General features: G+C 41.7%; 1 protein-coding gene across 1 annotated transcript in view; it reads left to right on the top strand.

The window, feature by feature from the left end:
- The first annotated feature begins 2,919 nt into the window (after nt 1-2,919).
- LOC143122060 (uncharacterized) overlaps nt 2,920-18,187 on the top strand; it is a 28,534-nt gene continuing 13,266 nt past the window's right edge. The window contains exons 1-4 of the mRNA XM_076282848.1: nt 2,920-2,966; nt 7,483-7,509; nt 7,713-8,021; nt 8,113-8,376. Of these exons, the coding sequence (XP_076138963.1) occupies nt 2,936-2,966; nt 7,483-7,509; nt 7,713-8,021; nt 8,113-8,376 (631 nt within the window). The 5' untranslated portion in view covers nt 2,920-2,935. The remainder of the gene's footprint in view (nt 2,967-7,482; nt 7,510-7,712; nt 8,022-8,112; nt 8,377-18,187) is intronic.

Here is an 18,187-nt window from a genome sequence, read left to right as displayed (position 1 = left end):
TCCAAACAGACGACAGAGAATTGTCTTTGGGCGTAGGTGTTGTGGCGGGGGGTGGGGTGGGGCTGGGGGGACCTGTTGCAGCCCCAGTATTAATTGTGTGAATGACTTTACTCACAGGACCTCTGTGCCATTGATTTCAGCGAGCTGCAGAAAGATCAAAATGACACGGACAGAAGTCTCGCAGAGGACAGTGAGTCAAAGGAGGGTCCAGCCATTGCTATTGGTAATGTGCTCGTGGTTCAATATCCTAAGATGACATCACTGTAACGCAGTGTGATTAGATCACTGTATTGCAGGAAGATGAGATCACTGTAATGCAATGTGATTAGATCACTGTAATGCAGTGTGATTAGATCACTGTAATGCAGTGTGATGTCACGTTTAAATTTTTATCTGCTTGCAACACAGAAATAAATGTAGTTTGGTTAATTAATTCATTCATTTGTAATAACTCATTGTATGCACTGCACTACAACGTATTTGTTACCCATTCATCTGTTCACCCAGCCACTGAGGGCACAGAGGCAGGCATGAATGAAGAGGAGCAGCAGGATGACAGTGATGATGATTATGACAATGATGAAGATGATGATGGGGAGATTAACGACATGTCGGGTCGGCCCCGGGACGCCACCCACGATCCGAGCAGCCCCGGCCAGGCCGATACCAGCCTGGACCTGGACGACCTGCTCGGAACCAGCTGCCCGTCCGCCAACAAGCAGACCACACCCCGCGCTCGGCGCCACTACACCTTCAAGGAGACCATCCAGAACCTCCACAGGGGCCGGCCGGCCTACGGGCTCCAGAAGGGCTCCAAGGGCCCGGCCTCAGGGCCCAGCCTGGGCGGGGACAGCACCCCCTACGAGCCCTCCTTCCTGTCGGGGTCAGCTGGGAGAGCGCGGCCTTCGTTGCGGGAGGACCAGCGGCACGAGGACGAGGAGGACCCCCGCAGCCGCAAGAGCAGCCTGATGAGGGAGCTGTTTGGCCTGGCAGACGCCGCGGAGCCCCGGGCCGAGAGGAAGACCCACGCCAAGGAGCCGCGGCCGCCGCCCACCGTGAGCTCGGACTCGGACCGCACGTCCTCCTACATCCTGGGAGACACTGTGTCTCACATCAGAGACCGGTTCATTATATTTGACTGAGAATATAACTGCCAATTATTATTGGCGGGTTTTCATAATAAAAAATAAAATAAAAAAGTTTTCAGAGACCCTTTACTTGAGCCTTGTTATTTTTTCCCCATTTATATAATATCAAGAGTATAGCAACAAACAAAAGTATGGTAATGCATGTTATTGCATGCGTTATGGTTTGTATACAACATTTTGACATTGACATTGTTGTTTAATATTGCTATTCTCCTTAATGTAGTCTGACCAACATTTTATACTGTTTGTATTTGTATGTCGCTTTGGACAAAGGCGTCTGCCAAATCCTATGACCATATCCATATCCATGTTCACTTGTTTGAGTTAGCACTTGGCACATGACCTGAGATTACCTTTTCAGTCTGAGTGTACTGATCATGTCATGAAACTCCAGTGCCACAATCCTGTGGTACATACAGAATATAAAATGAAGAAGTGTAAGTACTCTTTTGATACCATGAGTGAAGTTTGGTCTCTGCGTTTATCCCAATACGTGAATTAGTGAAACACACTCAGCACACAGTGAACACACAGTGGGGTGAAGCACACACTAATCCCGACGCAGTGAGCTGCCTGCTACAGCGGTGTGAGGGGTTGGGTGCCTTGCTCAAGCTTCAGCCCTACTGGTCGGGGTTCGAACCGGCAACCCTCCGGTTACAAGTCCGAAGCGCTAACCGGTAGGCCACACGGTAACCACCATGGTTATACATTGACATTCATTTTATTATTAGCAGTATGTCTAGGCTGCTAATCATCTGTACAAGTAAACTGCAAATAATACTTTTCTGGACATGAATCAGAGTGGAATTTGACGTGGAGTAGGCTACATTTTGGCAACAAAGATCACAATCCACTGAAGTCACATTTTCACCTTGCTAAAAAAGCTTGTCCAGACCGCATGTGACACCCTCATTTTGAAGTGGAATGACAACAGATCGCTGGTTGATGATGATGTGTTGGGATGTGCTAGGCTCGCGAGACGTGGTTGGTTCACACAAGTTGAGGTGTCAGGGCTTTGTAGGAGGTGATGCTTGCAGGCAAAAGACATTTGGTAATGCATATTCCATGTAACAGAAAATTGACAAATCTTTAAAAGTCATGACTCATTCAGTTATATTACTAGCTTGCATTTGTGAAGGTGAAGGTTATGTCACCCCCTGATGTGTGATAATACATGGCCATATAGTCTAGTATAAGAGTTGAGTCTTTCTGCCTGAAACAGAACTGCGTGCAGGTCCTGACTGGTGGGAACAGCACAGGTTTATCCGTTTGTCACTTGACCAAATTCATTTGATGATGATGACAAAACTGCTTTCTTGATAAACCATAATTTTCTGACTTTCCTGATGAAACCAGGTGTCAAAAAGTGGCAGTTTGCATAGTGTTGCTTCCAAAAAGTCAATGCATCGGTTTTCCATCAAAACATTTTATTTTATTTTTTTGAAAAAGAAGAATGTCACATGTAAATGCGCAGGTGGTTTGTTTGTTTTTTTGTTAGTATTGTTTGTTTGTTTGGAAGTATTGTTTAAGGAAATAGATGGAATTTTTATTTTTATTTTGAGAGAAATATTGTAAATTATTGTAAAATGTTGTCAGTCAAGAATTAGAAAATAGACATGGACCATGCGTATGACAGTTTTTTTTTAATAGTGCTTCTGTGTTGATATGTGACATACCTTTCACAACTTACTTGACCACATGCAAATTTGGTCCGGTAAAAAGAGACTAATAGGAACTAAGAAAGAGGAAGACCTGTTCAATTCATGAAATTCTCATCAGAGACGGAGATGTCGATGGCTGTGCTCGCTCTTCTCTCAGGTAACACTAAACTCATTTCTCTTAATCTGAATGTGTAGAGTGAAGTAAAGGAAAGAATTCCTCCAGTATGAACATACTAAGGAGTGCTTGAATACAGCAGCGGGAAATTATGGGATACTTTTATGAGTTTTCTCCTGAATTCCACAATGCAGTAGTCTGGGTGAACCCAGATGAACCTGTTAGCAAATTTGCTCTGCAGGTCCGGCTGAAATGGATCCCATTAACGCTCGTTTCTGAACTACTGAACTACTTTACTACTACTTTACTACATACACATATAAGTATATATACTCTTTTCATCCTGTTAGGGAAATTTGGTCTCTGCATTTATCCCAATCCGTGAATTAGTGAAACACACTCAGGTGAAGCACACACTAATCCCGGCGCAGTGAGCTGTCTGCAACAACAGCGGCGCTCGGGGAGCAGTGAGGGGTTAGGTGCCTTGCTCAAGGGCACTTCAGCCGTGCCTACTGGTCGGGGTTCGAATCGGCAACCCTCCGGTTACATATCCGAAGCGCTAATCAGTAGGCCACGGCTGCCCCCAATGCACACGATTGTGATTGGATCGTCTAGGTATTTAGTGATTCGGCAATGGGTGTCAATGCAGGGGTGCAACTACCCATTTTCTGAAGGGTATGCAATAACATTATTGCCCCCCCCCCCCAAAAAAAAAAAAAAAAAAAAAACTGTTTTAGTTATGATTGTGATTAATATTACATTTATAAGACATTAAATGATAACAAAAATGTAACACACAATAAAATAAAACAAAAGGCCAACAATTTACACTATTAGTGTGTAGGCCTATTTTTAACTTGATGAAGTTTTGATAATTGGTCAATTGGGTCTATTTATTTTATTTTATTTATTTAAGGTTTATTTAGACATGTACAGTGCACATTAATAAACATGAAAAAATGTAAATGCGCCAAAATTAACCAAAATGGCTATTTTGCATCTGTTGTCCATGGGCCGATGTTAACAGGCCAGATGTGCCTAAAAGAAACTCTATACACATCATTGCAGACCTAAAATGACACTTTACACATAAGACATATTATGAAAATATTACAAACAAATGAAAATAAGCTTAACCTACCATAATAAAATGAAGGAAAGAAAGAAAAGAAAAGAGAGCATGGGGCAGGAATGGTAAGTGTGCAGTCACCTGATAAAACTGACAAGCAGAGTCGTTAGTGGTGTGTTATTGTGTCTGTTTTGTTCAATGTTGACAGGTCTGGTTGCTGATTAACCACTTCTTTAAACTGATTTAAAACCGGAGGAGCCAGTCCATTAATAATCTTGTACACTAAGCAGGAGTTAGTGTATTTCACCAGATTTTCCCACTTAATATTTTCTTTTTTTTTTTTTTATTTGACAGTGGTGATGATATCTTGGCAAAGATATAAAGTAAGGGTAAGACTATTTGCACCCCTGGTACAATTAGCAATGTATGCTATTTGTACCCTGGTGCAATTAGAAGTAAATTCTATTCGTACCCTTGTGCACACAGCAATGTGTTCTATTAATAGTAGTTCAATTGACACAGGGTGATCGTCTGATGAAGCCTTAATCCATGACGTGTTTTCCCATGACGGTTGGGAAAATGACACATAGAGCGTAGAAAGTTTGAAAGCAAGAGTGAGCAGAAGACAGAGCGGGTGAGCGGCCCAATGTGTATGTCATTTCTGTGCTCTCGATCATAATTATTACACTTGTGATAAACAGTTTTATTCACCACAACGTTATTTTTCACCCCTCAGAAGGGTTGGAATTTCATGGCGCCCACCACGGCCATGGCTGCCATTGCCACTTGTGTTGGCTGTGATGCTTTGAAAATTCACAGGCAGTGCACAGGCCACTGTGGCCTTCTTTCAATATTTTGCTTTGCGCCCGACTAATCACGCTCTTGATTCCTGAATCTGCACTCGATTTCATTCTTTATGCGCTCGCATAATTTAGGCAGCTAACTGACGCCATAGGCAACATGTAATGAGTCATTGCTAGCTTGACATTTCTGTTAGCAATTAAAAGTGCATTATAAGCCTGATCGACACCTAGCTATGAGGAGTTTGCACGCGTGTCATCAGATCGGACGTCGCCATATTGGAGATACTCGCACAAGAAAGCACTAGGCACTGAAGTAAAAAAACATCTGCAGTATTATCGACTTCCAAAAGTTATTCAAAGCCAGAGATTAATGCCTCCAATTTATCAGAGGAAAGGAGGTGCAAGTGGTTGGACTTGGTATTGCGTTTCTCTTACCCAACTCATATGGATCTGCATCGTCAATAAACCGTAATTTCTTGAAATACTTGAAATATCGCACCTTTTCTTGTGATCCAAGTCCTGCCCTACATACCTTTGTATCTTGGATGCATTTTGATGAGCTTTTCTGTTGTTTAGACATGGCTACAATCATTGAAGGTATCCAAAGTGCATAATACTCCATTGTAGGCTACTTCATTCAGTTCTTTAAGCCGAGTGCCTCCAACATGGCCGCGCAGCTGTTACCGGAACGTGACATCCGTGCAAACCCCTAATCAGGCAAAGTAGCAATCTGTATATTCTTTGCCATGTTACAAATCAGTGAATACAACCAAAGAGCGAGCCCTCTCTACCCTGGAAATCCAGAGTTCTCGCGAGAGCACAGTGGAATTGTCTCTACAAGACACTCTGTTACTTTTACCAAAGATTGTTAAGGCGGAGCAAGATACTTCATCAGGAGCCACTTCCGGGAACCCGGATCGCACGAGGGGGGGGGGGGTCAAAATCCCCCTTTATGCAGAGCAGAGGCAGCGACTGCTCCATTGAAGTCTATGGGCATAGCTCAGAATTTTACCACATATGCTAAGGTCTTAGTTCTATAGAGTTAGGAATGTGAATTTCGGGCACGTTTTCATGATCCTCAAACCCTTGTGAACATTTCAGGTACATTTTTAGCATTTTTGAGCATTCCAGTCTGGAGAAAATCGACTTTATATCAGGTGTGCGCCGGTTATTTATGCCACTGCTGTTGGCGTTTTGCAACGTACGCTCATCAATACGTCATCGACACGCCTCTTTATGCAGACAGGATTCGATCCCCATTTCGCGCCCATAGACATGAACTACGACGAAGTATCTTGCTCCACCTTAACAATCTTTGCTTTTACCCCTTGCATCCCGTGAAACCAATCAAATCGGCGTATCTGATATAGGCGGGCCAGAGTCGAGCTAAACTGATGACGACAGCGCTGCAACGTTGGAGGTCACATTGATCATAGTGTTATCCAATTGCATCGAAGTCCGGAATCAATCAGAGTAAACATTGGCCTCGTGTTATCCAATTGCGTGCAGTGAGATTTTTTCAAATGCATGTTGTTCGTGGCCAGACCCTTAATCTTTCTAGATTACCAGGTTCTGGATTTTCCAGGCTAAACCCTCTCACCAGCCTGAGCTTATTTAAATGGTGAGACAGTGGGAACGTGATAACTCTGCCACCTCTTCTAGCCTCCCAGTCATTGATGAATTCGTAATTTCCTTTTAAAAGAGTTATTAAATAGGAGATGGTAACAATGACAAGCCAGCTGGTGCCACTATCTCTCTGTCTCTTTTGAATGCTCAAGATGCGTTCCAAATTACGCTCCAATCTTTCTATTTTTAGCCCCCGACAGCTTTTTTGCTTCATCCATCTTTTTCCATAGACGGCAACTCACTATACCTGCTAGCTGCTCATGGTGCCTCCTCTACAGAGTATTTTCTATGATGGAATCTTATGAGATAGAGCACCCTATTTTATAACATTGAGAAAATGCAGGCATGATTTAGAAATGTACAACAGCAGCTAGATATAAAAAATACCAAAAATATAATGTTTATTTATTTTTTATTTTTTTACCATTGCTTTGGCGCCCCAATGGTGCTGCGCCCCTATGCTCTGTTTTAAATGCTGCACTTGAAGTGAGTGTTCTATTCTGAGAGAGCACATTTAACATGCTTTCAATACAAATGCTGTGGGTTTGTGTTCTCAAATGTCAAATCAAATATTTGGTTGTTCTTAAAGTTACAAGGAAAATAGTCTGTATCCAAAAATGAAAGCAAAACCAAGAATGGGTTCAAACCCGTAGTTGTACAGCTTTCAATAAGGGGTCAGCAAAGGTAATCCAGGGACATCACTCTCACTCTCTCTCTCTCTCTCTCTCTCCTACCCCAATCAACACACACATCTACACAATTTTACAAAAGTATTTTGATTTACAAAAGTAAAAGTGTAAGCATTTTTGAAAAACTGAAAAGCTGAAATAGGAAGCTGGATCTGTGGGTTGGCTGTTTAACACCACAAATCAAACTGCACTGCACAAGTGACTTTTGCATAAGACACCAGTCATTTATCAGATCATGTTGTATGGCCATAGGACAACAAGAATGTTATGTATATGAACTGTACAATGTATGTTCAACAATATTACATTTGATTTTACCTCCATGACATGTACATTTACATAACACCTCTTGGTTTGTTATGTCTCTTCAGTATGTGTCAGTGTCCCCTCAGCATCTGGTAAGTGAAGTATTTCCAAGTTCTTCTCAATCCTTCTCAGCATTACATAGGCCTCTACTGTATTGAAACAGAATGGTGAACATCTCACATCTAAACCTCTTACACAGTAGATTTCCATCAAGATATCATCCACCATGATGGCATAATGGCATTTGATAGTCATGTATTGGCTATGAGTGTTTGTCTGTTGTATTTCTTTATAGCTGCCCAGATCAGGCTGGTGAATGGGACCATTGGGTGCTCAGGTCGAGTGGAGGTGTATCTCTCTAACCAGTGGGGAACTGTGTGTGATGATGGCTGGGACATGAGTGATACTGAGGTGGTGTGCAGACAGCTGGGGTGTGGCACTGCTGTTTGTGCCCCTGGGTCAGCCTACTATGGGGCAGGGACTGGGAATATTTGGATGGGTTACGTCAGATGCTCTGGTACTGAACAGTCTCTGACCCAGTGCTCCTACAGCTACCATTACTGTGGCCATCATAAGGATGCAGGGGTGGTGTGTTCCACAGGAGGTGAGTAAATTTGTATAATGACATCAAAGTAAACTTGCTGAAAAAGCAAGCGAAGTGAATCTTTGTGAATGTGACTCTTTTCCATTTCCAGGTCCCTCCATCTCTCTCATCTCCTCATACTCAGCAGTCTCAGTTGGAGAAACTGTTCAGATCAGATGCTCTAGGAGTGAATACCAGTGCAATGGCAACTTACTTCTGTACAGAAATGGAGTTAACGTGATTTCAAAGGCTCTCAGTTCCTACCAGATCAGCGCTACGTTTACTCTGTATAACGTGGACTCCTCTCACCAGGGCAGTTACACATGTGCCTACTCCTCCTCCTCTACTCGTAGCCAGTCCATTAGCATCACTGTAGGTGAGTAAAGTTATCAGCTAACCAGGCACACAATGGTAATAGTAAACAAGTTAATAGCCCCCTCTGTCAATGATGAAGTAAAATCATTGTTAAAATCATTGTCATTATCAAATATTTCTTGGTGGTTAAATGGTTATGAACTTTATTATGTTTTCTCTGTATTGTTTGTATTGTAGCACACTACTCTGCACCTCTTTTCCAGTTGCACTACAGAAGCAGTATTCTGCCCCCTCTGCCAACTATGTTACACAATTAAAAGCTGCCATGATATCATGTGTTTTATTATGTTTTCTCTGTATTGTTTGTCTGGTTGCTACTCTGCACTTCTTTTCCAGTTGAACTACAGAAGCCAAGTCTTTCACTGGTGACCAGCAAAGAGGTTTCTTGGGGTCAGTCTGTTCAGATGTGGTGCTCCATCTCCACACAGCACCAGGGTGGTACATTCACCCTACAGCAGCTCTATGGGTCATTTAGAGAGACAGAGAAAGACGTATCATGGGCCTCTGCCCTCTTCACCATTCCTCAAGTGGACTTTATCCATGAAGGAGCCTACTACTGCTGGTATCAAACAAGGGTTTCCAGTCGTAAATTCACATCCCCCCAAAGTGCTACTGTCAGCCTTTCTGTAGTAGGTAGTGTGCTTATATATCATATACGGACATATTTAGTTTTTTTGTTAAGTAATGTGGTAAAGGTTTACGGGTTTGGACATAAGGAGCTAGGATGTTAACAGTAAGGGCATCATTGACTTACATAAAGAGCCATTCTAGCTCTTAGTCATGTGTCATTTCATATTAATCCTCCACTGATAAACTGGCCCCTTCCCCAGTGGTGCTTGTGCAGCCCAACATCTCTCTCAGTGCCCCAGATGGAGGGCTGTTCTGGGGGCCTCAGGGGCCAGAGGTGACCAGGGGCCACAGCCTCTCCCTCATCTGCTCTACTGAGCCACAGCACCAAGGAGGCTCCTTCCACCTCATCTTTGATGGGTCTAACAGGACCAGGACTCAGCTCGCCATCAACCACTCAGCCTCCTTCTACATTCCTGATGCAGACTACTCCCACCAGGGCAACTACAGCTGTGTCTATGAGGTCACTGTGTCCTGCCGCACCTTCAAGTCAACACAGACAGCACAACTTACAGTCATCGTAAGAGGTAAACATCCAGCATTAAGGTCAATAATGTATTGACCTTAATGCTTTGAAATACTAAACCATACATGGGCAACATACGGCCCGCGGGCCACATCCGGCCCGTGGGCTTTCCCTGACCGGCCCGCATAAGGTCCGTGAAAGAACAATAGTCAAGAGCCTAGCATAGAGATAATGCATGCAAATCAATATCGTTGCTTTTATTTTGAAAGCGACTGCTATTTGTACGCCCATACATTTGTGCGTGGATGCATACGACGTAAACACCCTCACTGATGTGCTGGTGAATAGAATTTATGCTTCTGCGTCGACACAATGCAGTTGCCTTTACGTCGGCGTAAACCTTTCAAAGTTGTGTGTCTCTTATGTCTGCGTCGCTCACCACCGCAAAGGTTGTTAGAATGAACTCCTACTGCTGCTCGTTGGCGATACAAGGTGTTCATTTCAAAACGTTACTGGCAGATAGACAGTTTACAATCGGATAACCCCGTAATTGTAACCAAAATATGTCTGAGTTTATTTGCAAAGCTTATGTTAGCGAACTAGTATGATGCTACTACCCACAGGTTGCTTGAAGCAGCCGGCTCAACACACAGAGCGAGTTGACCAATCACAGTTATGTGCTTAAAGTTAAAGCAAAAACATAGCCTACATTTTTTAAATAGTTTTCTTTGTGCATGTTGATTAACTAATGACAGCCTACTATTGTCTGCTCCACATTTTCGTAGTCTAATTCTGTAGTCTAATTAATTTAATGATGGTAATGATTTAATGATGAAATATTGCTGAGTGTTGATGAAATGGTGGCACAGGCCTATCGGTTGTACCGACTCCTCCACATTTTCATAACCTAGCCTAATTATATTGTAGTACTTTTTTATATCAGTCTTTGAAAACTGAAAAAAATGTCAATGTCAAAAAATCATTTTCGAGAATGAGGATTAAATACTGGACATAGATTAAATATTGCTGTTTTTCCTTTGTCTCCCTCACATTTTCATCTGTTCTTACGACTAGTAAACAAAACCATATGATTTACTTAATGTTATACAAGAACAGAATAGAATTGAGTTCAGACTCGAGTTCGGTATTTTGGGTCCGGCCCTCCTCAACAGTCCCAGTTTGTCATGTGGCCCCTTGGGGAAATTAGTTGCCCACCCCTGTACTAAACCATTATAATGTAACGTCTGAAATGGTAAATACCCTGAACAAGTTTCTCCACTTGTTCATTCACTCCATTTGAACAGGTTCTGCGAACATATATGGTCATGGACCAGGTGGGTCACCTGATGAAGATTATATCTATATGAACACAGTCATGCCTGCTGACCAGAGGGACCATGGCAAAGACACTGATGGAGATGACTATGCAAATGTAGAAGAGCTGCGTCGCCTCAACTACCACAGACGACTATAAAGAGGATGACATCTATCAAAACTATAATTGAGACTGGTCTGGTACATGTGGATTGAAAGCTGTTCTGTCAGTACCCCTGTCCTGAGACTCTGTTCACTTGTGGCCCTCTGCTGGCTCTCTGTGTTTTAACTGCCTCTGTCTGCCTTTGGTTTGGTCCACCATGAGCTTTTTCCTCCTTCCTGCCAAGTTTGATCACCACCTGTTCCCCATTTTGGGTATTACCCACCTTATTGATAACCTGCTCTGCTTCTGATTTTTTGTCAGATGGTTTTGTTCATCTTCAGGGAGCTGCCAACAGTGCTGTGTTAAAGCATTGCATGCTGAGCTTCACAGAGTGGCAAAATGCATTGTATGAAGTCCAATTAAATAAACCAACACGTTAAGCCGCTGCATGAATCTCAACAACTGTCTTACAATTCTTACAAATGTTTAAACTCAAGTATTTTATCATCTGTGTGTCTCATTTAAAGTTATATAAATCTTTCAAAGTTTAAATATTTGCTTTGCGATTTAAAAATGAATTCACATTTATGTGTATTTAGTTTGTATCCTGAAACTTTACTTGTATTCTTAAATCACTTTCGTTAGTTTATGTATCAATTCCTCTGTTGAAGCTAAATAAACTATTAAATCATCCAAATAAAATGCTAATTGATGTATTTCTTTCCCTGGTGAACGTAATCATATTATACTTTGAGTGGGACATCAAATCCCCCCAATATTCAACTATATGCTTTGCTGCTCTGCTGTTCAGATAATGTTTTTTTTAACATCACTATTTATCAGCCTCATTTGCTGTGGAGCACTTGTATCATAGCTACTTATAAGCATCGTCTGCTGTGGAGTACTTGTATCATAGCTACTTAAAAGCATTGTCTGCTGTGGAATACTTGTATCGCTACTTGAAAGCATTGCTTCCTGTGTGGAGTACTTGTATCATTGCTACTTATGAGCATTGTTTGCACTTGTCAAAAAGGCAGACAAATGCCCACAAAGGAGGACACTCTACCTAGGTCCAGACGGATGAATGGTCATCCTAGACAAACAATGGCATTAGCTGCCACTATTGTAAGATGGCACAAGACGCACCCCAGGAAGGGAATTGCAGTAGCCAAGATTTAGGACAGAACGGTAAAGCAGGGAGAAACTTTGATTAATTAAGAAATTGACCTTGAATAATTACCAAATCGTTTATCAGCTATGACAGAGTAATGCCATGAGATATGAATAATGACAAGAGATATATGAATGGTGGTGAATAAACAATTAACCAATAAACCATAATTTCAAATGTAACCAATATCACTTAAATTGAATGCAAGGTGAGATCAGATAAGCAAACAAACTACAGCAATGCCAGTTGAACAAAGCAAGCTTAAGCAAATAACAAACTTAAACATACACTTAACAAATAATAAACAAGTTAGATGTGTAACAGCGTGGGCTAGTTTACGCCATCACATAATGAGGGACAAGAGACAGTTGTAAAGAATAATAATTTATTTAAAAATGTGTATTCAAACCAGGTCAACAATATGTGTCTAGGGTATGCTGGTGCAATGTTGTGCATGTATGGATGCAGTGAGCGTCTAGTAGATCAGTATCAGAATGTTAGCTGTAAAGAAAGAAAATGATCATTAAGGTAAGAGTGAGATGAAGAATGATAGAGAGAGTGTCCGTAAAAGGAGTGAGTCGGATAGTGCCTGCGTGAAAGGAAAGAGAGCCCACCTGAAAGAGAGAGAGAAGACCCTAATAGCCCAACCCCTAAGTGCAGGTGAAAACAATAAGGCACTTAGGCCACCCAGGACACCTAGGCCCAGCACTGTCCGCGCACTGACTGCACTAGACCCATAGGGGTCATGGTTTTCACCCAGGTGGGCCTCACAGGTGTCAAATCTAACCTCTAGAAGAGTGAGTGAGCAGGTACTCAGAGAAGCCAGCCAAAGACAAGAGGCAAATAGAAGAGTGCAATTAATCCTGGCTACTTCCTTAAATATTCAACAGAACAAATACATTCTTAAGTTACATAGACATTTACATTGAGACGACATTTACATATGAAAACCTTTTGAACCACCAGGGGTTTTCTCTTATCATGAGAGCAGGGGGCGTGGGCATATCTCTTCACAGTGAGCACTAATTATCCCAGGTTGCAGAAACATCATATGCATTAACTTCACTGTTCTATGACTGACAATGTTGTATATCTCGCATTGAGACCTTTAACATGATACCAAACATGAATAGATGAATTATCATTTCTCATTTGGCAAATACAGTTGGAGTCCAGGTAGCCTATTTCCTTGTGGTGCAGCAGAGACCCAAGGCTGAGTGAGGCCTCCAGCAGGGAGATAAGAACTGAGGGCATGTGGCAGCTGAAACTATGGCATCTGGCTTCCTGGCATACTGCACCTACACAGAGGCAAATTGATTGCAAATGGCCAGGAGATCCGTTTAAAATACAAAACACTTGTAGCCTCTGTGAACCTAAATGAACCTGTTAGCAAATGTGTAGCCTATTTGCTCTTAATTGCACACAGGTTTGTCTGGATAATTAACAATCACATTTCACATGTCAATGAAGCCGGCTGAGATCTGATAAACAGGTGGGTACCACACATAATAAGCAGACCCATATTGCATGATAAGCAGATCTGGACCACGTCAGTAACTCAGAGTATCATACGGAAATGGGCCAGCCGGATGGGGTCCATTATGCAGATCCGTGCCGGATGTTGTGGTAGCTGTGGCCCAGTTCTGGCCCAGTGTATTTTTTCTATCTGGGTATGATCATATAGTCTAGTCGTGATCCCCATAGGCCAATAGTAAACCCAGAAATGTTGAGTACCCTAAAGTTTTATTGCAGAAATGTCATCTATAGGCCTAGTGGGTGGAATTCAACTTGGTTGCCTAAAGTTGCACTTTGGGCAATTTGCATAATTAGCATAAATAGGCTCAAAATTGTTTTTCCAAGGTAAACACGTGTACTTGGTTGGGTGAGTTGGTGAAAACCTTTAAGAAACTTGGTAAGGAGGCAGTGTTGACCTATGGACAGACAGATTAAGAAATTAAGTGTGCCATGCAAAACTAGAAAAGCACTCCGAGAGTGCAGACCTCCGCCAAGCAAAAACATAACCGCCTCCTGGATCCAGACGGTGATCCGGATCACTCCCAAACTTTTTGAGTTATCTTGCGAACAAACAGATGAACAGACACACAGACAAACAAACAGACAAACAAACCCTGATGAAAACATAACCTCCTTGGCGGAGGTAATAACTATATAACAGCATGCACACACAAGCCCACAAGAACTAAATACAATATGCAAAATAACCATATACAGCATGCACACGTACACAAATGCACAATAACTATATACAAGAACTATATAGAACATGCAACGCGCGCGCACACACACACACACACACAGTAAACTATATAACTATATACAGTATGTACACATGCGCGCACACACACACACACACACACACACACACACACATTTAACAACAACCACACAATCCCACTCAATAGCCTTCACCATCTTCATCATTTCTTTCCTCATTCCCTTCAGTCTCATCATCTTCTTGATCTTTATTACTGTATTGTGAATGGGTTGCAGCATCGGACCTCACCCCCTTCACACTTGCAATAGTCAGTACAACTGACTGACTGCAACTGAGGCTCTCTCTGACCTGCAGCCTTCCACAACATGACCTGAAGATGAGCACGCAGTATGTGCATCATCAGGTTGGCATCTGTTGGAGGAAGCTTTTCAAGCTTAGGAAGCTTTTTGCTGCAACTGTAAATCTGGTAGCGAGTGTTGTTCATCGACTTGGCCTTCTTCTGCCCATACAGTGCAACAAAGAACTTGGTCCCAGTATCTTTTAGGTCACTATGAGTGGCATCAGGTTCCCCAAGCACTGTATTGAGACCAAGAATGGTATTTCCTAGGAATACTTTCAGCGCAGATGTCTTGCCCTTCAAATGGGATGTGACACTGACTCCTATCCCTGTGGGAAGGGTATGACATCTGCGCTGAAAGTACTCCTAGGAAATACCATTCCTGGTCTCAATGAACAACACTCGCTACCAGATTTACAGTCGCAGCCAAAAGCCTCCTAAGCTTAAAAAGCTTCCTCCAACAGATGACAACCTGATGCTGCACATACTGCATGCTCATCTTCAGGTCATGTTGTGGAAGGCTGCAGGTCAGAGAGAGCCTCCTGCAGAGGCCAAAAACATCACACAGTTTGGGTGGGAGGTTGCTAGTGAAGGGGCTGTCATGCCCGCTCTTGCTATTCAGGCAGTGGCTCCAGTAAATTTGCTTGATGTCACCAGCTGTAGCTGCTGCACATTGAAAGCCTGCAGCAAAGGAAACTGCAGCTGCCATGCTGCAAGTCTCAGTTGCACTGACTATTGCAAGTGTGAAGGGGGTGAGGTCCACTGCTGCAATAAAGATCAAGAAGATGATGAGACTGAAGGAAATGAGGAAAGAAATGATGAAGATGGTGAAAGCTATTGAGTGGGATTGTGTGGTTGTTGTTAAATATGTGTGTGTGTGTGTGTGTGCGTGTGTGTGTGCATACTGTATATAGTTATATAGTTTACAGTGTGTGTGTGTGTGTGTGTGTGCGTGCGTGCGTGCGTTGCATGTTGTATATAGTTCTTGTATATAGTTCTTGTGCATTTGTGTACGTGTGCATGCTGGATATAGTTATTTTGCATATTGTATTTAGTTCTTGTGGGTTTGTGTGTGTGCATGCTGTTATATAGTTATTACCTCCGCCAAGGAGGTTATGTTTTCATCAGGGTTTGTTTGTCTGTTTGTTTGTTTGTCTGTGTGTCTGTTCATCTGTTTGTTCGCAAGATAACTCAAAAAGTTTGGGAGTGATCCGGATCACCGTCTGGATCCAGGAGGCGGTTATGTTTTTGCTTGGCGGAGGTCTGCACTCTCGGAGTGCTTTTCTAGTTTTGCATGGCACACTTAATTTCTTAATCTGTCTGTCCATAGGTCAACACTGCCTCCTTACCAAGTTTCTTAAAGGTTTTCACCAACTCACCCAACCAAGTACACGTGTTTACCTTGGAAAAACAATTTTGAGCCTGGCTTTATCACACTATCTGTTTTTGTGTGTATGCAAATTAGAGCATTTTTAATGAGATAGGGCCTCATTTGCATATGTAAACATTAAAATGTAAAAAACATGCAATACATTTTTTTCTCATCTTAACATAAGTAATCAACTTAGAAAGTTTCATGGTGATATCTATTATTTAATTGTTTTACCCTATTCACCTGTACTGCCTCGCCTTAATTGCCTATTTATGCTAATGCAAATTGCCCAAAGTGCAACTTTAGGCAACCAAGTTGAATTCCACCCACTAGGCCTATAGATGACATTTCTGCAATAAAACTTCAGGGTACTCAACATTTCTGGGTTCATGAAATCACGACTAGACTATAGCTCTGGGATGTGGGCAAATATGCATCTGTAATGTAATGTGCATTTATGCATTAAACCAGCCTGGGTGCAGCATCTAGTGTGTAGACATCTTACATTTACACACACACACACACATGAACACACACTCACTGTCACAGACACAGGCACAATGGCAGTGCACACAAGTTTGAACTCTCACACACACACACACACACACACACACACAGGAACACACACACTGACACACATTATAAAAATAGACATACAGCAAAGAGATGGCTGATATAGCCGCAGCTTGAAGGCCAGAGTTTACTTGTGCAAAGAGGAAACACACAAATAAAGAGAGTTACCAAAATATACTTTGTCTGTTGTTGCAGATTTTCTTAGTGATGCACTCCACACGTCTGTACACACACACACATACTCTCTCTTCACTACGAGTAAACACTCATACACACACAGGCAAGAACACAAAAAAAATCTCAGTGTGTAATATCAGTGTTTGACCTTGTAAAGAATATGAGGATGAGTGTGGGTTTTTTGTACAAAATGTGAACATTTTATGAAATGTACATGTATGAGTAAATAAATGTGAGCTTCAACAATCTTTGAACAAACAAGGGGGGAGAATGTAAGACTTGTGGTGTACAAGGAGTTGCAGGAGTGGGGGATGGAGAGAAGTTGAGAAGCAAGATTTACTTTGATTGGCTAGTCCATGCAGCACCGTGCAACAGTCATATTATGCACAGCTAGTTGATATAGCTTGGAACACCCACAAAACCAGTTCAGAATGTGGTCAGACAAAAAACAAAAGTGGAAGCCATGCACTTTACAACACTGACAGATTCTCACCAATGCTGTAGATGTCAAGGACTCTGCTCACTCTATTCTCAGGTCATTCTGATTTTGTATATCATCAAGTTCATGGATATTCTCTTGATTGTTTGAAGGTATTTGGACTTTAAAAACAATGACAAGATATGGGAAACTTTCTGAACTTTTTTCTTTTTTAACTTCACTATAAATGCCATCTTTAAAACAGAATAGGATGTTATACCCTTTCAAAACTGATGTGATATTAAAACATATCATAATAATAATTAAATCATAAATCATTTACATAGTTCTCATATATCAATTTGTAGTTTGATTTTAATGAGTTCAATTCAACACATGAGCTTGTGTAGCCTACAAACGAAATGGTGTTTTTCCTTGTAACTTGAGGTGATTTAGATAAAGAAACATGTTGGTATGACCATGTTCAAGTTTATGTGGTAAATATATATTTTTTAAATTACGAGTTCAGATGCAAAACCCTCTAAATCCGTCTGACCACTTTTCTCATAAATGAGCATGGTTTCTATCAGGCTCCTATAGGTTTTACCATTCAAATCGATATTTCAGACCAGGAAGAGAGTGGTATTTAGTGGGTTTTGAAGTGAAATTATTTAATTAACGAATATGTGTGGAGAGCCTTCATTCACCATTGTTATCTCATTTTTGACAGAGGTGGCGTTTAGAGGCTTTTGCATAATTTTTCAAATATATATTCAATCATATTCATGGAAAAAGTAAATTTACAATTATAAAGCGTTTTCAAGAAAGCATTTAGTAACTTAGAGCAGTGGTTCTCAACCTTTTTTCAGTGATGTACCCCCTGTGAAATATTTTTTCAGCCAAGTACCCCCTAACCAGCGCAAAGCATTTTTAGTTGGAAAAAAAAGACTTAAAACAGAGCACTCTGCCATCAGTGTCTAATTTATTAAACTTTGGAACTAACAAACACATACACATA

Source organism: Alosa pseudoharengus, unplaced genomic scaffold (assembly GCF_046254945.1).
Source record: "Alosa pseudoharengus isolate Yale_2024_CS ecotype anadromous, Long Island Sound unplaced genomic scaffold, YU_APseudo_1.1 YU_APseudo_1.1_scf_13, whole genome shotgun sequence".
Classification (NCBI taxonomy): Eukaryota; Metazoa; Chordata; class Actinopteri; order Clupeiformes; family Clupeidae; genus Alosa; species Alosa pseudoharengus.
The sequence above is the reverse complement of the archived record's forward strand: the minus strand, read 5'-3'. Positions and strand labels throughout refer to the sequence as shown.